Consider the following 23358-nt stretch of genomic DNA (forward strand, 5'->3'; position numbering starts at 1 on the left):
ACATACATCATATACTTCACTCTAAGCATAAACTAATTCACTGCAAAGGTAAAACACTTCACTCTTAGCATTCATTAGTTCACTTTAAACTCTATAAACTTCAGAGAAATTAAAAAAAAAAAACTATAAGACATGCATCATATACTTCACTCGAAGCATAATTTGTTCACTCTAAACATACTATTGAATTTAAATGAACCGAATAGGGCTTACAGTTAATTAAATGAAACATGTTATGAATATATCAAATTGGTACATCTTCGTCTTCATAGACGCCAAGCTTCCAATCATCATCTTAGCCTCTGCTTTCATTGCTCTAGATCTTTCTCTTCGTCTTTCTTTAAGTATATCAAGAGCTTTTGAAAGATTAATAGTTGTCCTTTCATTTATAGAAACTATAAGCATGGATCACAAACACTTCACTCTAAGCACGTTTTGCTTCACTGAAATGAAAAAATAGTGCACTATAAGCATTGATCTCAAACACTTCACTCTAACCATGAAATACTTCACTCTAAGCACGTTTTACTTCACTGAAATGAAAAAATAGTGCACTATAAGCATGGATCAGAAACAATTCACTCTAACCATGAAATACTTCACTCTAAGCACGTTTTACTTCACTGAAATGAAAAAATAGTGCAGTATAAGAATGTATCACAAATCCTTACTTGTCACCATGAAATACTTCACTCTAAGCACATTTTACTTCACTAAAATGAAAAAGCAGAGCAATATAAGCATGGATAACAAAAAATTCACTCTAAGCATGAAATACTTCACCCTAAGCACGTTTTACTTCACTGAAATAAAAAAACAGAGCAATATATCAGTTCACTCTTAGCATTTATCAGTTCACTTTAAGCTCTATACACTTCACTGAAATCACAAAAACTAAAACACTATAGGGCATGCATCATATACTTCACTCTAAGCATAAACTGATTCACTTTAAGCAGAATAAACTACACTAAAATGAAGAAAATCAAAGCAATAAATATGAATGACCCACGATCGGTGATTTTGAGTATACAGCCGGATTCTCCGGTTGTACTTCTGTTTTGACGTTTAAAAGCTACAAAATAAAATTAAATCAAAATCAAAATCAAAATCAAAATCAAAATCAAAATCAATCGAAGAAATGTTAATGGAAAATGAGTTCTAAATTGGTAGGAATGATTTCTTACATTTTGAGAAATCTTTATGTTTTGATTACATTTGTTCGACGTTGACAACGACAGAATGTTGAGTTCTAAATCGATAGGAATGTTGACGATAACGGAATGAGGCAACGACGACGGCGCCGACATTGACGTTGAGTGAGAATGGATCGACCATGGGAGAACGAAAAGAAGGGAAGAGAACCGAAGAGAAAATTGAGCTGGAGAGATGATTTTCATAAATGAGAGACTAATTAGAGTTTAACCCTAATTTTGTCTGTGAAATGACCATTATACCCCCGCCTTGTTATAGTGAAGTAACTCTGTGATAGAGTGAACTGATTTCTCCTTCAAATTTGAAAATCACATGTATTAATACAAGCTCTTGATTTTCTTGATCTTATGGTTGTGATTTGTTCTCTAGTTATGTGTTTAATGGGCATTTGCACTATATCACTACTCTATATATATATCTTCAAATGTCTTCATAAGTAGTATATGCTGATTTTTTTTAATAATTTCATTTCGTTTGATCTAAAATATTGAGTGTGCAATCTTTGTAATACAATATTTCTAAAAATTATCGTATATTTGACCTCAAGTTGCTACAATTCACACACTTTCGTCTTTTATTATTTAATTCTCACACTATGGTAATCAATCTACATATTTCTTTCAATTTTTTTTTTTCACATACTATTACCTAAGTATTACATCTGTACCATACTTAATAAAATTAATACCAGTTTGTTAGGAATTATGAAATTAATAGTATTACCCATTTAACTTTTTCTGAATATTTTCATAATTTAAGTTGTAGCAAAAAGTATTAATTTTTCTTAACTAAATTAGTGTTTCGTTGACTGATGGATTTTTTCACAAAGTTTTTTCAGCAGTTGAGGTTATCCTGATAGATCCGAATTTAAAATAAAACAATTGAGGATTATGATGATAAATACTAAGAATTGATTATGCTTATATGAAAAATGAAATGTGGAAATGAAATATTGTTAATTTAGTGTTATTCTATTAATAACAACATATATCTTTTTAATCCAGTTTAATTTGTAACAAGACATTTGGTACGAGATACTATGTAAATTCCAGCTTTAATATAAATTGATAATCACCTTTAATTTCTAATATAAATTGATAATATAAATTGATAATCACCTTTAATTTCTAATATCTATAATTACCACTTGAAATTTTGTATTGGCTATTGCCCCAAACAATAAAGATTACAATCCCATTGATTTGAGACTTCCCTTTAATTTTCTTGAATCAGTTACGACTGTTTTTAATCTGTATTGACTATACAATAAAGATTACAATCCCATTTATTTTAGATTAAATTATAAATTCTCAAATTATATAACACAGTTTAGAAAAATACTCATAAATAACTTTACTCAAAATATTGACGAATTCTTGAAATTTTGAAAATGGTATATTTCAGTTTCTTAGAAACACAAAAGTAAAAAAAGTAGTAAATACTTTTCATTTTTGTTGAAAATATAATACTACTATCAAAGAATGCATATAAAATTAAAGAATCATAAGTAAAATTAATCACTCAAAATTATTTATTTTTTTTCGTTTCTAAATTAAAATGTTTGAATAAAGATTTACAAACTGCATTGAACATTTCTGCTTTACTTGAGTAAAAATATAACAGACACTATTAAGGAGTAATTTAAATCGACTATTGTATTGGGCAATAGATAAAGTCACAAAGCAATAATAATTTCCATAGAAATTCATGAAAAAGAAAAAAAGAGAAAAGAAAAAGTTAAATACCGCCCATTCTACAGTCAGAAAAAAAGAAAATTAAACAAAAATACACAAATTCTAAATCAGCCCAATTTTTTCCCCAAATCACCGTTCTCCGCCGTAATCGTGGCGCGACCGCCGGTTAAGCTCAGCGCCGACGTAGCTGGCTAGTTTGGCATTTTTTACAACTTATTTGCTTATTTATCTCTTCGTTTAAGCTCCGGTAAGTGACGCGTTCAGTTTTGGTGCGTTTTTTGGTTGCCTTGTTAGTGTGTTCATCTTCTTGCTCTGTTGTCTTACTCGATTGCTCGCTGAAATCAGTCTTACCTCCAATTGAAAATATAGCGTTGGTCTGATCGGAAATGATGCCCTAATTTGATTTCCCCCAATTTGGTGAAGCCCTAGTAATTTTGAAAATGACCGATTTTGAACTGATTTTGACTTCATCGTTTGTATGCAGCTGACACGGTCTGTATCTATGCGACAATTGCAGTTTGTATGTGTTTTATGTATGCGATCATTTCTGAGAAATTTAATGCTGCAGAATTGCTTTAGCTTTTGTTTGGTGTGGGAACTCGAGTTCTGGAGAAAAGAACTGGGCTTTTTTGCTGTGCTGCTTAGATTAACTATGAATTAAGCGCAATGCTGTTGGTTTCATCCTGTTCGGTATATGTGTGTTTTTGCACTCTGTGAGTGTTTGTCCTTGCAATTATTCTTATGGGAAATGTGTAATACTATGAAATAGGTTTTGGTGTGTTAGATGTGGGTTCTTAGATACCTTAGTTTTCTCGAAGAGCTTAAGTTTTGTCGTCTTTGGGGTGGCATTTCTCTCTCTGGAGCCCCTTTTGGGGATCAGCTAGAAATGGTTCTAATTAGAGATAAATGGCTACTGAATTTCACAATGAAGTGATCTTTCAGTTCTGTTCACTGTTTTACTGTGTGGTTCTTCTGGATAAGTGCTGAAGAGTTAGGCAGGTCATGAAATTTACGTACTATATTTTATATTACATTCCATGGGCAAAGGGATGGGACTTTTTAGTAAACATTTTTCATCCATCGATTAATCTGTGCTTTTGAATGTTTATAAGATGATCTATGTTTGATTGTTAATATCTTCAAGCTTACATACAGATCTTTTCAGTATTTTCAGAATCTTCATCAACTCTCTTCTTGTACCCGTTTTATTTTCTCACACTATTGAATTTACTTGACAGGTATCTGTGTCTGGCTTGGACGTTTGCGGTTTAATTGCTCTAAACTTGATTAGATCACATCAAACTTTGTTCGAATCCTTTGTTATGGTCTTTGGCTCTAGTTGGGGGCCAAACTTCATGTTGCAAAGAACATATTATATTGGTTTAAGATAAAGATGAATTTACAGACACACCATACAGGGCAGATCTCGGGCCAGGTACCCAACCAAACTGGTACTATGTTGCCTGGGCTACCACAGCAAAATGGAAACCCTATGGCCAGCCAAATGCAGAATCCTAATATCCATCGAAATGTACCCAATATGGATCCAGAAACTATTAAAAGACGCAAATACATGCAAGAGAAAATGTAAGGAGTTTTCTCGGATTATTTCTGTCTTGTGCTATTTCTAGTGCTTCCTGGTTTGTGTAGAAATAGGTGAAGGTTACTTCTGAAAACATGCTGTAAAAACTGCTTGCTTGATTTGTGCTGAGGTTTAGTTTCTCTGTTCTGCAGTTGGAACTTTCTTATGCAGCGGCGTCAACAATCACCTGAGGTTCCCAACAGAAAAATGGTTGATATAGTGAAACGTCTGGAAGACGGTCTATTCAGAACTGCTGCAACAATGGTTTGTTGTTTTCTAATCTGCTTCATCATGCAATTATCCTCCTTGTATAGCTAATGTTTTGTTGTGCATAGCATTACATAAACAATTTTCGGGTTGACATTAAAGTTAAATATAAGTTTCAAGAATCTTCAAGTATATATGAGTGTAATTGTGTATGCATGTTGGAAAATTGTTAGCATAACTACTTATACTATTGAGTTACTATTCATAAGTTCCTTATTGCATTTCTATTTCTCATTATGTCATTTAATGGCAGGAGGAGTACCTAAACCTGGAAACTTTAGAGAGGCGTTTGCACATTCTGATTAAACGCTTCCCTACAAGTAATAACAATCAGCAGATGCAACATGCCAATTCTTCCACTCCCGTCGGTACAATGATACCCACACCTGGGTTTCAACAAAACTCAAGCTTTGTTGGAACTTCATCAGTGGAAAATTCTTTCGTGAACAATAGTAGTTCCAACACAATCACATCGTCTACCATGAATTCGGGAAGTTTTTTTCCAACTCGAAATGGGTCTCCTGGAAGTGCACATGGTAGTTCTTTTAGTTCATCTGATGGTCTTTTTGGTCTTTTCATCTATGGAGTATTATCTGGTTGACTTTTCACTCATCTAACGGATTAATTTTCTGCAGGACCTTTGGCTGGTGGGTATCAGCAGTCACCTAATACTTTCTTGGTCAATCCCGGTGGAAATAACATGATGACGTCCATGGGTTCGCAAAGAATGGCAAGTCAAATGATCCCAACTCCTGGAATTAGTAACTCCAACACTAGTGATATGATTACTAACACTAGCAACAACAATTCCATGAAAATTGAGCCATCAGATGTTGGAGCGTGTCCTGATGTTGACTCTACAACTGCATCACAGCCTATGTTGCAAAAACAACATGTTGGGGGTCAAAATTCTCGTGTCTTACACAATATTGGTGGGCAAATTGGTAGTGGAGGCAGTTCTACGTTACAGCAGAAATCCTTTGGAATAAATCATGGGTCCCTAAGTGGAGGGTTTGGAATAATGGGAAAGAATATGTCTGTCATGAACAGTTCAGGAACCACCGAGGGATATTTATCTGGAACTATATATGGCAACTCCACCAAACCCTTGTCTCAGCATCTTGACCAGCATAACCAAAGACCAGTAACACAAGGTACTTTACTTTATCTTCACCATTACAACCAGGCTTCTGTGTCCTAACGTGTTTTCCCAAATCCTTAATGTAACGAGAGTTAGTCGAGGATACCTCTGGAGCTTCTAGTTTGTATAATTTTTGACAATATTCCATTTGACAGGTGATGCCTATGGAATTGGCACTACTGATGCTTCTGGGTCTGGAAACATGCATATTCCTGTAACAACTGTTGGGTCAACGATTAACAACCCAAGTTTGAATGCCATATCCATGCAATCAATGCACAGGACAGATTCTCCTTTGATGATCAATAACCAACCAAATGTATGTTCTTCTCAACAGGCAACTGATTCTCATTCAGTAGATCAATCACAAAAGGTGAACTTTCAATCGCAGTATACAGTGAAAGAAAATCTTGTGCAACCTCATCAACATCAGCTGTTTCAACAGCCGTCCCAGCAGTTTCAGCAACGGCAACCTTCTCAGCATCAATTGCAACAAAAAAGCAAAATGCAAAACCAGTATTTGTTGAGAAATGATTCTTTCACTCATTCCCATTTATCGCCCAGCATGGCATCTGAGGTGAAGCAGGAGATTGGAACAGAGCATCATAATGAAGGTCTACAGTCAAAAGATACCCACTCCTTCCATTCCGATACCCAGAATCAGTTCCAGTCAAACTCTCTGGAGGGCCATTCTAGATCTTCTCAGCCCTTTTCTCATTCATCTGTGCCGCATGATACCCCATCACTGCATCCACAGCAATTTGTTTGCAACGCTCAAAGTGATTTTACTGGTCTTTCTGGTGGTGTTCAACCAGATGCAGCATTGGGCGGTCAGCAGTATTCCAAGCCTCAAGATATGGATGTATCAGGAAGACTCCCACTTAATCAGACTATTCAAGAGGAAATTCATCAAAGATTAACCAGGCAAGATGGAGCTCAACTAAATAATTTATCCTCAGAAGAATCTGTTATTGGCCACTCTGGAACTTCTAGATCAACAGAACCAGTGAACACAGGTGACCCAGCACCTCGAACTTATAGCATTATTCGCGAAAAACAGTTCAAGAACCAACAGAGGTGGTTGTTATTTTTGAGGCATGCTCGTAGATGTCATTTCCCAGAAGGGAAATGCCCTGAGCCTCACTGCTTAACTGCTCAGAAGCTGTTGAAGCATAGTGGAAGTTGCAACTCTCTTGAGTGTACATACCCTCGTTGCCGTGCGACAAGGGTATTAGTCAATCATCATAGGCGCTGTCAGGATACAAATTGCCCTGTTTGTATACCTGTTAAAAGTTTTATGCAGGCTCAATTCAAGACACTTGCTCGTTCTAATTTGAGGCCTGGGTTGCCTACAGTAGTCAATGAATCTTCTGGTGTCCATGATATAGCTGGAACAGTGGGAAGGTTTACTCCAAAGATAGACCCAGTGATAGCTGAAACTCCCAAAGATCTAGAACCTTCTACTAAACGTACAAAAGTTGAGCAAGGTTTACAGTCTCTTGTCCCTAGCAGTGGATGCTCTGTGGCAGTGACCTCTACTGTAAGTGATTGTCATGTCCACGATCTACGTCAAGGTGAAAAGGATAGCAATTACCATATTCCAGTAAAATCTGAAATTAGCGATGTGAAAGTAGAGGTGAAAGTCCCTGTAAACGTTGCACAGGAAAGTCCCAAAATTGAGATAAAAAAGGACAACTTGGATGATGCATACATCCAAACTCCAAAAGGTGATGATGTCACACCTAGTGATTCTGTTGGATATGGTGTTCATCAGGTCACGAAGACAGAAAATGATTCGGCACAGACTAAACAAGAAAACACTCCATTACCTCCCGAGAGTGCATCCAAGTCTGGGAAGCCAAAAATAAAGGGAGTATCAATGATTGAATTGTTCACGCCAGATATGGTCCGCCAACATATTATGGGTCTCCGTCAGTGGGTAGGACAGGTCAGTGTCATCCATTTTCTCAACCTTATTAGGCATATGATTAAATTACTCTCCTTGGTTAATTACTGTCAAGGTGCTCTCTGTATGCCTATTGAAGGCTCCTGAATGCTACTTTAAGCAATTTAAAGCATTTAATGAAATTTCATCACAGTTGTAGTCTTTGAATTTGCATGCATTTATCTAATCAGACAGTTAGAAGCTCATTTGTGTTCTCTTTTGCTTTATTTTGTTGTATTTGATATGGACTAAGATTACACTTATAATATGTCTTTCTTGATCTGAGATGCTTTGAAAATTTCTTCCCCTTGGCAAGCTTGATAACTTAAACATCTGGAGGCAACTCTGCTTGCTTTTAACAATGCGTGGATTAGATCTTACCCAGTCATGCCTTCACCTTCCTCAAAGCATCATACGTCATATATGCTCTTCAGAAATGTCATTCATCATTTCCTCTGAAATTTATAATTACTCTTTTCGTCTACAGAGCAAAGCGAAGGCAGAGAGAAACCAGGCAATGGAGCATTCAATGAGTGAAAATTCTTGCCAACTATGTGCAGTTGAGAAGCTTACTTTTGAACCTCCTCCTATATATTGTACTCCCTGTGGTACTCGCATTAAAAGAAATGCAATGTATTACACCTTTGGATCTGGTGAAACCCGTCATTGCTTCTGCATTCCATGCTATAACAATTCTCATGGAGACACCATTGCAGTAGATGGAACACCTATTCCAAAGGGAAGGGTGGAGAAAAAGAAAAATGATGAAGAGACTGAAGAATGGGTAATGCATTATTTGCTTGCAGAGTTGTTCTATTTTGATATTTAATCTTATACTACGCTAAGTAATTGTTTCTTGCAGTGGGTTCAATGTGACAAATGTGAAGCTTGGCAGCATCAAATCTGTGCATTGTTTAATGGTAGAAGAAATAATGGTGGAGAAGCTGAGTATACTTGTCCAAATTGTTATATGGCAGAAGTTGAAATGGGAGAACGCGCACCATTACCGCAGAGTGCTGTTCTCGGTGCTAAAGATTTGCCTAGATCACATCTAAGTGATCACTTGGAGCAGCGTTTAATTGTAAAATTGAAGGAAGAGAGGCTTGGCAGAGCAAGGATGCAAGGCAAAAGTTATGATGAGGTTATTGACTTACACTGTGTAGCATATTTTTATATTCTTTGCTTGCACATACACTGACATATATATATGTGTGTGTATGTGTGTGTGTGTAAATTATCAGTATTGTGGTTTGTGCATTTGTAGCAAGTTTTTTTTATTGAATGGTTACTGTCTAGGTCATAATTTTTTGTCCATTTTTCCAGATCCCAGGAGCAGAAGAACTTGTAGTAAGAGTGGTATCATCAGTTGACAAAAAGTTGGATGTTAAGCCTCGCTTCCTGGAGATTTTCCAAGAGGAAAACTATCCAACAGAGTACCCTTATAGATCTAAGGTATGTCTTTACATTTTGATACAATGCTTCTGAATTCTTCCATATGAACTTATCTAAGATTTCAGAAAAAAACACTATCAGTATTAGTCACGAAAAATTTGAAAAATATAACTGGAGATTTGTTTCTTGATATGCCTCCTTACTTAAGGTTAGTGGCTTCTTTGTTTGCATATACTGGAAGCTTAGTTAAGCAAGAATGAATTAATTGCTATTGCAAATTAGCTGGTCCATTAATGTGTTGTAACTGTATTTACCATGTTACAGGTGGTCCTGTTATTTCAGAGAATCGAAGGTGTTGAAGTGTGCTTGTTTGGCATGTATGTTCAAGAATTTGGATCTGAGTGCCAGCAGCCAAATCATCGAAGAGTCTACCTCTCTTACCTGGATTCTGTTAAGTACTTTAGGCCAGATGTCAAAGCTGTCTCTGGCGAGGCTCTTAGGACATATGTGTACCATGAAATTTTGGCAAGTTAACATACTCTTTCTATTCTCCTTATAGTTGATGGATTTACAAAAGAAAAGATGTTAACATTTCTTTATAACTATGCTGATATTTATTTTTGATTCAGATTGGATATTTGGAGTACTGCAAAATGCGTGGTTTTACAAGCTGCTACATCTGGGCATGCCCTCCGCTGAAGGGTGAAGACTACATTTTGTATTGTCACCCAGAGATTCAAAAGACACCCAAATCTGATAAACTTCGAGAGTGGTTGGTGTCATTACTGTATAAATGTGAGCGATTATTCATAGCAGCGTTTCACCTTAATTGTTCTCTTTCAGGTACTTGGCCATGCTACGAAAAGCCACAAAGGAAAACATTGTCGTGGAGCTTACTAATCTGTATGAACATTTCTTTGTTTCAACTGGTGAATGTAAAGCAAAGGTAACTGCAGCTCGTCTGCCATACTTTGATGGAGATTATTGGCCTGGTGCTGCGGAGGACATCATCTATCAACTGCAACAAGAAGAGGATGGGAGAAAACAATCTAAGAAGGGAACTTTGAAAAAGATCACAAAAAGAGCTTTAAAAGCATCTGGCCAAACCGATCTTTCTAGTAACGCATCAAAGGATCTGATGTTAATGCACAGGGTAAGATCTATGCCATAATTGTATTTTAATTATTTATTCAGAAATTGTGCTCAACTTGTGGGTATGCGTCACTTTGTGTATTTTGTTGTTCTTTTTCATACTTGCAAGACTAAGCAATTACTGCTGCTAATTTCTTAGTGATACTAAAATATATTCTTTGTTTCCGTAGCTTGGTGACTCCATAACTTCAATGAAGGAAGATTTTATCATGGTTCACTTACAACATTCATGTACTCATTGCTGCATCCTAATTGTTTCGGGAAAACGGTGGGTCTGCAAGCAGTGCAAAAAATTTCAGATTTGTGACAAGTAAGGATTTTTCACTTTCTGCCTCAGTTATCGATAAACGCTTTCATGCTGATTTCATTTCCAAGGGATTTTCTATTTCCATCACTCATATCAAAATGTTACTCCATATCTCATGTATTTACTCTTTTATCTTCTTGAGATATCCAATTTTTTTGGTTGATTGCATCTGGAATACCACCATGCTGCATGTTATATATGTAGAGCAGTGTACTAATCGACTCCTTTCAGATGCTATGACGCTGAGAGGAAACGTGATGATAGGGATAGACATCCTACAAACTACAAGGATGTCCATGCACTTTATCCTGTAAGCCTCTACGATCATAATGATGGTTGACATTTATCGATGGCATATGATTTTTTGCCAGATTTGTAGCATTTGGACTGAGAAATTTATGGATCTGCAGGTTGACATTGCTGAAGTTCCTGATGAAACTAAAGATAATGAGAATCTTGAAAGTGAATTTTTCGACACAAGACAGGCATTTCTCAGTCTTTGCCAAGGAAACCATTATCAGTACGATACTCTTCGCCGAGCTAAGCATTCTTCCATGATGGTCCTATATCATCTGCACAATCCGACTGCCCCAGCTTTTGTCACAACATGCGTCAAATGCCACCTTGATATAGAGAGTGGGCAAGGTTACCGATGTGAGACATGCACTGATTATGATCTATGCAATGCCTGCTATCAGAAGGATGGAGGAAAAGATCATCCTCATAAGTTAACTAATAATCAGTCCATTGATCCTAATGCACAGAACAAAGAAGCCAGGCAATTACGAGTCACACAGGTAAATTTTACTCCGAGATCACACACCCACCTTTCTAGTGCCCGAGTCCTGACACAAATTTCTTGGACTTGTTTTTGCAGTTGAGGAAAATGCTCGAGCTCCTGGTGCATGCTTCTCAGTGCCGGTCACCCCTTTGCCAGTATCCAAACTGTCGCAAGGTCAAAGGCCTTTTCCGCCATGGCATCCAGTGCAAAAAGCGTGCTTCAGGAGGCTGTCATTTGTGTAAGAAAATGTGGCACCTCCTCCAGCTTCACGCCCGAGCCTGCAAAGAATCCAACTGCGGTGTACCACGATGCTGGTTTGTTCACAAAGCTACTCTGTCAACATGGTACTCCTCCCTTTTGAAAATGCTCGTCTAAATCCTCTCATGTTCGATGCAGGGACCTGAAGGAACACCTGAGAAGGCTGCAGCAACAGTCAGATTCACGACGAAGGGCTGCTGTAATGGAAATGATGAGGCAACGCGCAGCAGAGGTCGCCGGCAGTTCTTGATCACCCCAAGTTGTACATAGCGATAGCGAGGCAGAAAATACTGTAGTAATTGGAAAAGCTACATTTCCCTTTTCGTCTCATTCGATGGAAATTGAAGAAGTAGGATTGGAATCTGTCACGACAGCCTGATAGCAATAGGAAAAGCAAAGGAGATCGGCTTCACCATCAACGATGTTTCTCGATATTATCATAGGATGTTTATAGATCAGCAACTTCTTTTCTTCTGCTTCAAAACTTGCTACTGTAATTTAAATGGGAAAAGAAGGTACAGAAATCAGTCTTGAATTTTTTGTATTTGTTTACTCAGTATTTCTTCCTTGCTATCATTTGATGGCTGAGTGTATCATAGTATCTTTTACTTTCATAGTTTAAATGGAGAAGAACATTTTTCCATATGTTTTAAACCTTTCTACAAAATATTTCTCTACATTTAAACATAAAGATGAAGGAATTGACCAGTGAATTAATCAGATTTTGATTTTGGATTGAATAATTTATTTACCCAATATATTTGTGCCCAAAAATTATAAGTATCGGATATGGGCTTCTCCAATCCTACATATTCTTATGGGCTCCAAATATTCAAGTAATTAAACTCTCTAATTAAATTACAAGGTGAAGGAGTAGTATACAATTGAATAAATTGCTATGACATGAAATATATTTAACTTTTTAGCCCATATAAAAATAGGAACTATGATAAAAGAATTTAGCATTTGATGATGAGAGTTCTCTATCTACCAACTAAAGAGGCTGTATTATTATTATTATATGGAGTACTCCCTCCGCCCCTATGTGGATGAGTTGTATTTTTTTTGGATTGTTCCATAATAGCTGAGTCATTTCTTTTTTTCGGCAAAAAGTATTTTACTCTCTCTTCATCTTTCTACCTATTTCATTTCTAATTTATTCTCCTTTACTTAACTCATTTAAAATAATTTTTCTTAAATTCTGTACATAAAAGAAATGCCCATATTAAAGAGGGATGGAGGGAGTACTAAATAGATAAAGATGAAAATAAAGTTGTAGAAAGATGATTGCTCTTCCACACCTAATCCAGCAGAATAATAATTAAAGGAGACTCATTTTCTTAAAATAATACTAGTGCATTGTGATAAATAGCATGTGAAACAAGAATTAATATTAAGTATTAATACAATTGTCGAAGCCACCTAATTTTGTCCCCATTATCAGGTATTGTTTTTGTCTGGTATTGGTGTCCTCATAAAATTTATAAATAATAAATATTTTTATATTCTCCACTTAGTCCTAATTAAATCACTAGTGGAATTTGAGCACCTGTAGATCAAAATCACTTCAAACTCTGAAATCAGCAACGCTCAGAAGAAAGATTCACAGAAAGGTATTTTCTTTTCTCTCTTTGAATAGTTTCAAACTTCATCAGATAACTATGTTGTTTTGCTTTTTTAATCCAGAAGTTTGAATATGAAATTTTTCATATCATAAATTTGATTCAATTTAGAAGATCTGGTTAAGTATACGAATTATTCAATGACCTTTTTGTGAATTTTTTTAATATTTGAGCTAAGCTTACAAGTGCTGAAAAATTTGTCTGGATTAATTGATCACAGTCCATATATAGTTTGTAACAATTTAGTGATAATTTTGGATTTTTAACCGTTTAAAATTAATTTAGACAAGTTTGAATCCATGTTTTGAAAATTAATGCTTCGATTATCAAATTAACGTGCATATATCAGATTTTATGATTGAAGGGAGCAATTAAGTGTACACAACAAAAAAAGCGCTAGATAGTGACGGAAATTAGGACGGCGGCTGCTAATCAACAACTGCTGACGAAAAAGCGTCAGTCACTAATAGTGACAATTAGTGACAGATAATTCCGTCACTAAAGCAAAACTGTCATCTATGTTTTCTGTCATTGGTGGGATCCGATTAATAGTTTTAGTGACAGATATGTCTGTCACTAATATTTTTTATTGGTATTGGAATGAAGCGGTAATTGATATAAACTTGTACCATTCTACTTTAAATCTGATTCTTTTGTTTGATTAAATGAAGTAATTGGAGTATAAAATTGTATTCTTATTTCAAATTCTTTGTTTCATGTACAACCAAAATTAACGTTGGATTTTAATAGAATATGTTGAAAATATTTATTTATACATTATAGATCTCTACCATATTTTTTCAATATATTTTGAGTCGCTTGAGTGAGCGTGCAGCATTTTGTGTGTGTGTGTGCAGTGATCAATGTCGTGTTTCTGTGACGTGTGTGCATTATGTGTATTGTGTATTGTGTATTGTGCGCATGCGCACTGTGTGCTCTGTGTGTGTTTGGGAGGTGCTCACTTTTATATCTATTTGAATTCCAAATATTTACTTTGGTTATGAAATTCAAATGGTAGAATTGGAAGGATTTGGATTTGGATTTGGAATTCACAGTTAGTACCCCACTTGCAAAAAGTTGACCAGATTGAGTTTATGAATTTGTAGTTCAAAATCCTCCAAATCTGAAATAAATCGAAAGAGAGTGTGATTGAATCCGAAAATCAATTCGAAACCAGCACAGATAAGAAGAAAGATTCACAAAAAAAGGTATTTTCTTTACTCCATTTCAATAGTTTCAGAATTATTTAGATAATTATATGGTGTTTTTCTTATTTAATCGAGAACTTTGAATTTGAAATCTTTCATTTCATAAATTTGATTCAACGCAGAATCATTTCGTTAAATAGAAAGTTGTTAGAAGATTTGGTTCAGTAAAGTTTGAAGTTAACATTAGCATAAAATTGTCAATTAAATTCGCCTGATTTAGAACTTGTTAATTATACTCATCCGCCCTACTCTAATGGATGCATTTCTTGATCGGTTCGAAATATTATGCAGTGTTGTTTTCTTATTTAATATTATCCCCTTGTTGTTGTGTGTTTGCAAATTAATTAGTTCGTTTAGAGTTTTTATCACCAAAATACTATTTAAATTTGTTGAAAAAGAGCCTGAAAAACACTTCATCTTCTTCTCGAGTAATGCTTACCATAGGGGAATCTCATTAAACATTTGAATCATTTTATCAAACTGTTCAAGTGCCTCAATGTTGGCCAAATTCCACTCATCTCACCGTCTTAGTCGAATTTGATGATATCCACTCCTCAAGTCGATCTTCGAAAATACCATGGAACCATGTAGTTGATCCAATAGATCATCGAACCGTGGGATAGTAAATCTGTATTTGATCGTGATTTTGTTGATTGCTCGACTATCCATACACATCCTCATCAACCCATCCGCCTTGGGGACCATTAGGGCCAGAACCGCACACGAACTCATACTCTCACGGATGATGCCCTTCTCTAGCAACTCAAACACCTTCAAACACCTGCCTCAGCAACTCCTCGTGTTCCTTGGGCTTTAAACGGTAAGGTGCCTTGTTTGGGATTGAAGACACGGAATGAGATCAATGCAGTGTTGTATGTCCCTCATTGGCGGTAATCATGCAGGAATAACTGCTGGTAAGACATCTTGATACAATTTCAAAAGTGGTTGAACTTTGTCTAGAATATACATATTATCTGCATTTACTTCAACCACCACAAGCACGAAGAAACTCTTTACATCAGCTACCGCAGCAACAAAAGATGATTGGGTCAACAGATTGTTGCTCCCTATAAGCTTCTTCTCGCTACTAGTGATAGGTTCGCTCTTTTCTTCTGACTGGGGCAAGGTGATAATTGCTCCATTCTTCTTGAAGGTATAAGAATTTTTGAAACCATCATGTTTCACTCTGCGATCAAAATGCCACGGATGACCAAACAAAATATGACAAGCGACCATAGGTATAACATCACACCATACCTCATCTTGATACCGCGTCCCAATGGAAAACTGAATGAGACATTGTTTATTGACTCTCAGTTCACGTCCCTTGATTAACCACGATAGCTTGTATGGTTGTGGATGATCAATTGTTTCCAACCCCAACTTTTCTACCATACGTTCTCAGAGCTTCCTCCATCGATAATCACATTACATATCTTCCCTTTTGTTGTGCACTTAGTTTGGAATATATTATGCCGCAACCACCGGTCATCCTCTGTAGTGGAGTTGCTAAGCATCCCACGGACTACTAAGGCAGGCCCTCAACCTGCATACACCTCCTCGTCGCCCAGCGGTTGGGACGATCACCTGCATATGACCAAAGCCCTGACACTTAAAACATCGCACCGGTTGTCGCGCTCTTGAACTAGATTCCACAGGTTTGGTCGTGATTTGTTGTTTAGCTGCCACTGGCGTTGCTGGTTTGCTCGATCCCGTGCAACTACTACTTCCATGAAAATTGGTTGAATCTCTGGCTGACCAACGACTCACAACTTTCCTTCCTTTCAACTGCTTCTCAACTTTAAGCGCAAGCCTGCATACATCTTCATAACTGAAATATTGTTGCAGTTGAACAACGTCAAAGATTTCAGAGCGAAGCGCCCCAAAAGAGCTAGCGATGGTTTGTTCCTCTTCTTCCTCGACATCACAACGCATTCGTAGATGATCAAAATCATTAGTCAAATCTTCCAAAGATAGATCACCATACTTACAGACATGGTATTCAATAAACGCATCCTATCGATAGTGTGTAGGAAGAAATTTTCCGTGCAATAGCTTTTTCATCTTTTCCTAAGATTGGATTTTCGCATTTCTTTCCCTCACCCGTTTCTTCTTAACATGTTCCCACCAAATTAAAGCATGTTTCTTTAATTTAATACCAACCAACTTGACCTTGTTGTTGTCACTGATGTTCTTGATTCTATCGTATTTAACCAATCAATGAACTCACGAGGTGGAGCCTTACCCTCTAATTATGGAATCTCAATCCGCATGCCGATATCACGTGCTGGGTCAGCCCCCAGTACCAGCCCACAATACCAATTGTCGTGTTCCTGCTTACGAGCAAAAAGGTTATTACCATTATCATGGTCATGATTGGAAAGATCTGAATCCGAATTTGCGTCGGTTGAGGTCTCCCGTTGCGCTAGTCGTCACTGGAGGTCTCGAACCTGTTGTGTTAATCGTCGTTCTCGATGTCACTTAGATCACGTTGCCGTGCAACCTCTTCGTTTTGGGGATCTCCACGTCCACCACGAGCACCACCACGTCTACCTTCAATCATTGATAATTAACCTGGATCGTGATACCAAATGATGCAGAAATGTATACAGAATGACTGAACAGGTAAGTAGAGTACTCAATGGATTGATTATTATTCAAAGTCTCTCTTTTATGTTCAACAATGAGGCTTTTATATAGGTAAAGGAAAATCCTAAACTTATAGAAACTAAAACTTAAAGGAAATAATTAAAAGAATATAAACAAAAAGAAAATCCTAATTTGGTAGAAGGAAAAACAATTACTTATTTTTTCACTCATTAATTCTACTAACTAGAAAATAAATAAAACAAAAAATAACTTGCTTAACCCCCAAATCATGCTGGAACCCACTTTCAGTCAAATGACAAATATGAAATTTTATCAATAGGTAGGAATAGACCATAATTCTTTAAATAGATTTAATATATTAATCGACTAGCATAGCATCAATAATTGTACCCAACGCTCTCATTGACATCTACATTTCAGGGATCTCCCACTTGGCCTGGTATATTTCAGAAATGTCACACCATTTTCATACCTGAGAACTAGTACTATTATGACAAATGATAAAGCATCATCATAATTGCAAAAAAAAACGTTAATTATATTCTATTGAAATCTAGTATTTTATTATTTGTAATCAGGTTTTTTAATTCTATAGTTAAATAATGTCAACTTGCGCATTGTACATCTGGATATGCTGTGAAATTAGCTAATATATTAAGATTAACCAAATTTAAGTTGCATGGAAATCTTAAATAGAGTAAAAAAAGGAGGATCAGAAGTTGACAATCTTTCTTTGAAATATTTGGTAATTTTCCCGTTAAGAAACGTGTCACTTTGAGTGGGACATCCTTTATCATAATAATTCTCTCAATTTTTGAAACAAGACACAAATAGGGGAAAAGAAAAAAAAGGCTAAATAGAAAGTTGTAAATAGGGGAGTAATTATTTTGATCTTGTTAAGTGCAGTTACCGTAAAAGCTTAAACATGGCGGAGGCCGAAGTCTTAGGGAAAATTCAAGATCTCGAGAGTTTACATGTTACATGTACCGATATGGACGAGCGTGAGATGCTCGAGGGCAAAATTGAAGTGCTGAAAGAGATATTGGATTTGTTGAGAGACATGAAAATGGAAGAGAGGAGCATGCCAAAATATTTAATAGATGACTTGGTTGAGTTCGGTCAAGATTATATGGAAATGATTAGCTTGAATGATTGTTATAAAACTGCCATGTTAAGGGGCCTCAGATATCAGATCGAGATGATAAACTTTGGACCTGATGAGAAAAATATTGGAGATGAAAAAAAAGAAGAAGAAGTTGTGGTGGGGTTGGAGGAAATCGTTAAGAAGTTGGTTAAGAGAGCGATTTTAAAAAATTCTAATGGCTCACAGATTATGTCTATAAAAGGCATGATTGGTATCGGGAAGACAACTCTGGCCAGACAACTGTACAAGGCCGGCGCTAGCCAGTTCCAGTGTCATGCTTGGGTATGCATTACTAGTGGCACGACTAACAAAGAGATGCTTATTAAACTGATACATCAAATGGTGGAAGGATATCAAAGAGATCCGTCATTGGAAGAAATGGACAACCGGAGTCTCCAACATATGCTTCGCCAGCACTTGCAAGGATTGTCATATTTCATAGTTTTGGACAATATGTTGAAGGAAACAAAATTGAAGTACATCTTGAAATGTCTTCCATCTCCAGGTATATATCTTCGTTCGTTTTGTTTATCTTCGATGAAATTTTAACCGGACCATAATTGGAAATTTTCTCAAAATTCAGGCTACACAAAAGTAAATAAACACTCATGCTATAAACTAAAATTGATTGGAAAATTTAGACTATAAATTATATTTAACCCAAATTAATTATGTTAAGGGTTCTGACGCCCTAGCATAGGGTCGACAAAAAATTTAGTTTCAGACTGTGCGCGGTTTTTCCGTCGGGCAGCGTGAGAACTAGGGCTTACGAAATAATCACAATATGTGTGGAAAAATAATATTTTCATTCATAATTGAGAGTATGAACAAAAGCCCTATTCATAGACTAAGGACCTCAGGGTTGATTCGACCTCCTAGTCATCTCGGGAAATAATCAACAAAGATAACCCAAAACGGAGCTTATAACTACGCTCGACACTTACTAAAAATTAAATAATAATAAAAATACTAATATCCAAAAATAATAAAACATAAAACGATTATCTAAACAATGGTTTATTTGGGAACGAAGTCGCCCAACTTCTCGGGCGGACGTACGTTCCTCTTTGGCTTCATCGTTGCAATGGATGGTTCTTGTGGCCATTGTTGGGTTACAAACCCATCCCACATCGGATGAGGGAGGGAAGTTGCAAGGTGTATATAATTCCTGTGCAATCCCAATTAGTTTGAGGCCTTTTGGGAGTGACCCAAAAACAAATCCGTGCGGCCTTGACCCAAAGCGGACAATATCAAACTAATGTTTCAGTCGACGATTCTAACAAATGGTATCAGAGCCCAGGTGGCTATGGGTCGGGCCTGGATGAGCCCCGGTAAGGGTCGGGCCCTGAAAGACTCGGGTTAGAGTCGGGCCCTGGATGACCTAGGGGCCACGGCTGGAACGACCCATGTTCGTGTCGACTGCACATTAGTTTGATATTGTCCGCTTTGGGTCAAGCCCGCACGGATTTGTTTTTGGGCACTCCCAAAAGGCCTTAAACTAATTGGGATTAGACAAGAATTATATACACCTTCCATCTTCCCTCCCTCATCCGATGTGGGATGAGTTTGTAACCCAACAAACCTCCCCTCAAACCGAGACCACATCGGGAACACAGTCGACACGAACATGGGTCGTTCCAGCCCTGGCCCCTATATCATACATGGCCCGACTCTAACCCGAATCTTTCAGGGCCCGACCCTTACCGAGGCTCATCCAGGCCTGACCCATAGCCATTTGGGCTCTATACCATTTGTTAGGATCGTCGACTGCAACATTAGTTTGACATTGTCCGCTTTGGGTCAAGCCCGCACGGATTTGTTTTTGGGTCACTCCCAAAAGGCCTCAAACTAATTGGGATTGGACATGAATTATATACACCTTCCAACTTCCCTCCCTCATCCGATGTGGGATGGGTTTATAACCCAACAGCCATTGCTCACGACCTTCCGCTCTTGTCTCCGGCGTTGCTTTCATGATCTCGGCTGTCTGGGAGCCGGCAGTTGTGGGACCGTATCAAATTACTACATCAAACAATCTACCATAATAATTAATCCAAATTTCACTGTTCATTAGCCTTCCAAGTTTCTTTTTGTAATAATTGTTCTTGTCATGTATCATACAGGGTCACGTTATAATAAACTAATTTCCAGTACAGAACGTATAACTCTTTCAGTTTTGAATATTACAATTATTAACATAAGTTGATAAACTTATGGCTTTATGTTCATATTTAAATTTACATCATGTCTTTGTGATGATAATTTTAATTTAAATTGAAATTAGTTATTATTTGATCACAGCTCTATATATAAATATATGCAGACATTTTTGGAAGCAGGTCGATTTTGCTGTTAACAAGTCGGTATGAGTTTAGAACACCTGATGTCAATTATACTCATGAGATGAAAGCTTTGGATTCTGATAACAGCTGGAAATTGTTTTTGAAAACAATTAATAAATTTACAAGTGAAGAGATTAATTTCTCCAAAGAGTTGGAGAGGAAGGGCAAAGAGATGCTGACAAAATGTGGAGGTTTGCCGATAGCTATAATAGATGTTGCAAGGAAAAAGGCAAAACAAAGACTTTCGGGGATTAAATGGGAAGAACTTTTTGATTCAATTGATTTGAGTGAATCGTTGAAATCATTGGAACCGATGTATCATGAATTGGAGGAAGAACTCAAGCCACATTTCTTGTATTTTTCCTTTTTTAAGGAAAATGCAATAATGAGAGAAGAAAAAATGGAAAAGATATGGGCTGCAAATGGATTAGATGTTGTACTAGCTACAAAAATTTTTGTTGATAGATCGATTCTTGAAGTAGTGAAGAAGAAAGTTACGAAAAGAACGTGTCGCCTCCATCCCCTGTTACACATGATATCAATCCAAAAAGCGGAAGAAGGAATGGGCTTAGAGATCTTAAGGAGCAATGGAAACAGTAGGCCCTCTCAGAATGCCCGTCATCGTGTTATCGTTTGTGGCAGAGACAAATTTAATCATTTCTCAATTGAAGGTAGCAAACATCTTATTTCTCTTATCTTCCATGGAGGTGGTGGCTACTTATACGAAGCTAGCTCGTCTTATTGGGAGAGTTTTCAACTACTCAAGATACTTGACATGGAAGATTTTGGAGTGAAGACTTTATCCGAAACAATCGGTGCAATGGTTGAATTAAGATACTTGGGATTGAGAAACAATTACTTACAAGTGATTCCACACTCGTTGGTGCACCTGGAAAACCTTGAGGTTCTTGATATAGCTTTGAACTTTATTGTGGAGGTCTCGGATATTATGTGGCAAATGAGCAACCTTCGTTTTCTTCACATGTCTGATGTGATTTTCCAGAAGCCTTTGAAAGTAGATGCGCTGTGGAAGTTGGAGACCCTAACATATATCTCGATTTATGATTGGACATTTGAGGGCCCGGGCTTCAATATAATGTATGACTTCCAAACTTTGGGCATTGAAGAAGTTGATGATAACTCCGATGTAGGCACGCTCTTTGCAAAACTAGCTGAGCTTCCAAACTTAAGATATCTATTCTTAAGAGGGTCTCGTTTTAGAAGCATGCCGTGTTTGGAGGAAATTGGTGCTATACAAGGACTCATGGTATTAAAAGTAGATGGGCGTATAGATAGGCTACCAAGTGCTGATAAGCTACCTAAATGGATTACTTACATAGCATTGGTAAATACTTGTCTTGATAAAGACCCCATGCCAATATTAGAGAAGCTCGGTATCCTATACAAGCTCAAATTGCGAAATGCATACACTGGTCGAGAAATGGTGATCCAGCAAGGCGGATTTAGAACACTCAAAGTGCTTTGCATCAATGAATTGTGGAATCTAAGAATGATACAAGTTGATGATGATGCAATGTGGAGTCTCGGGAAACTAGAAATCAACAACTGTCCATATCTGGAGACACTCCCGGAACGGATTAGGTGGATGTCTGAACTGCAAAAGTTTAAGATGGTAACAACAAAACACATTGCAACAAAGATCAGAAATTCAGGTTTGACCTCTGAAATTATTGAGGAGGATATCCATCCATAGTTTGAAGTTGATATATCTATCTGGTTAGTTGAGTGTATATTTTTCGCCAGATTTAATTTGTTTGAGCTTACGATTTGGACTGAGAAATTTATGAATCTGCAGGTTGACATTGCTGAAGTTCCTGATGAAACTAAAGATAATGAGAATCTTGAAAGTGAATTTTTTCCGCCATGGCATCCAGTGCCGGTCACCCCTTTGCCAGTATCCAAACTGTCGCAAGGTCAAAGGCCTTTTCCGCCATGGCATCCAGTGCAAAAAGCGTGCTTCGGGAGGCTGTCATTTGTGTAAGAAAATGTGGAACCTCCTCCAGCTTCACGCCCGAGCCTGCAAAGAATCCAACTGCGGTGTACCACGTTGCTGGTTTGTTCACAAAACTACTTTGTCAACATCATAGTTCTCCCTTTTATCGTCTTAAGCATGCTCGTCTAAATCCTCTCATGTTCGATGCAGGGACCTGAAGGAACACCTGAGAAGGCTGCAGCAACAGTCAGATTCACGACGAAGGGCTGCTGTAATGGAAATGATGAGGCAACGCGCAGCAGAGGTCGCCGGCAGTTCTTGATCACCCCAAGTTGTACATAGAGATAGCGAGCCAGAAAATCCTGTAGTTATTGGAAAATCTACATTGCCCTTTTCGTCTCATTCGATGGAAATTGAAGAAGTAGAACTGAAATCTGTCACGACAGCCTGATCGAATAGGAAAAGCAAAGGAGATCGGCTTCACCATCAACGATGTTTCTCGTTATTATCATAGGATGTTTATAGATCAGCAACTTCTTTTCTTCTGCTTCAAAACTTGCTACTGTAATTTAAATGGGAAAAGAAGGTACAGAAATCAGTCTTGAATTTTTTGTATTTGTTTACTCAGTATTTCATCCTTGCTATCATTTGATGGCTGAGTGTATCATAGTATCTTTTACTTTCATAGTTTAAATGGAGAAGAACATTTTTCCATATGTTTTAAACCTTTCTACAAAATATTGC

The 23358-nt window shown here is 37.1% G+C and overlaps 2 protein-coding genes across 5 annotated transcripts; both read left to right on the forward strand.

Moving 5' to 3' along the window:
- The first annotated feature begins 2979 nt into the window (after positions 1-2979).
- Positions 2980-12379, forward strand: LOC125192558 (histone acetyltransferase HAC1-like). 2 transcript variants are annotated; one of them, XM_048090169.2, is made up of 18 exons: positions 2980-3156; positions 4148-4496; positions 4644-4755; positions 5012-5294; positions 5394-5912; positions 6055-6218; positions 6291-7847; positions 8332-8628; positions 8707-8985; positions 9168-9296; positions 9561-9761; positions 9866-10008; positions 10080-10389; positions 10559-10698; positions 10927-11005; positions 11106-11492; positions 11573-11790; positions 11873-12379. In XM_048090169.2, the coding sequence occupies exons 2-18, from the start codon at positions 4303-4305 to the stop codon at positions 11982-11984; spliced, it is 5124 nt and encodes a 1707-aa protein (XP_047946126.1). In that variant the 5' UTR covers positions 2980-3156; positions 4148-4302; the 3' UTR covers positions 11985-12379. The 2 variants fall into 2 exon arrangements, with proteins under 2 accessions (XP_047946126.1, XP_047946125.1); XM_048090168.2 differs by having other exon boundaries at positions 6055-7847.
- An 859-nt stretch (positions 12380-13238) lies between these two features.
- On the forward strand, positions 13239-23330 carry LOC125196420 (disease resistance RPP8-like protein 3). Of its 3 annotated transcripts, none has more exons than XM_048094931.2 (6): positions 13239-13347; positions 14463-14564; positions 18076-18823; positions 20642-22397; positions 22477-22734; positions 22825-23330. In XM_048094931.2, exons 3-4 carry the CDS (start codon positions 18100-18102, stop codon positions 22372-22374), a joined length of 2457 nt encoding a protein of 818 aa, XP_047950888.1. In that variant the 5' UTR covers positions 13239-13347; positions 14463-14564; positions 18076-18099; the 3' UTR covers positions 22375-22397; positions 22477-22734; positions 22825-23330. The 3 variants fall into 3 exon arrangements, with proteins under 3 accessions (XP_047950888.1, XP_047950887.1, XP_047950889.1); XM_048094930.2 differs by having other exon boundaries at positions 18081-18823; XM_048094932.2 differs by having other exon boundaries at positions 18081-18823; positions 20642-22333.
- The last annotated feature ends 28 nt before the right edge of the window (positions 23331-23358 follow it).

This window comes from Salvia hispanica, chromosome 4 (genome assembly GCF_029641045.1).
Source record: "Salvia hispanica isolate PSC_SH4W2 chromosome 4, Shi_PSC_v1, whole genome shotgun sequence".
Classification (NCBI taxonomy): domain Eukaryota; kingdom Viridiplantae; phylum Streptophyta; class Magnoliopsida; order Lamiales; family Lamiaceae; genus Salvia; species Salvia hispanica.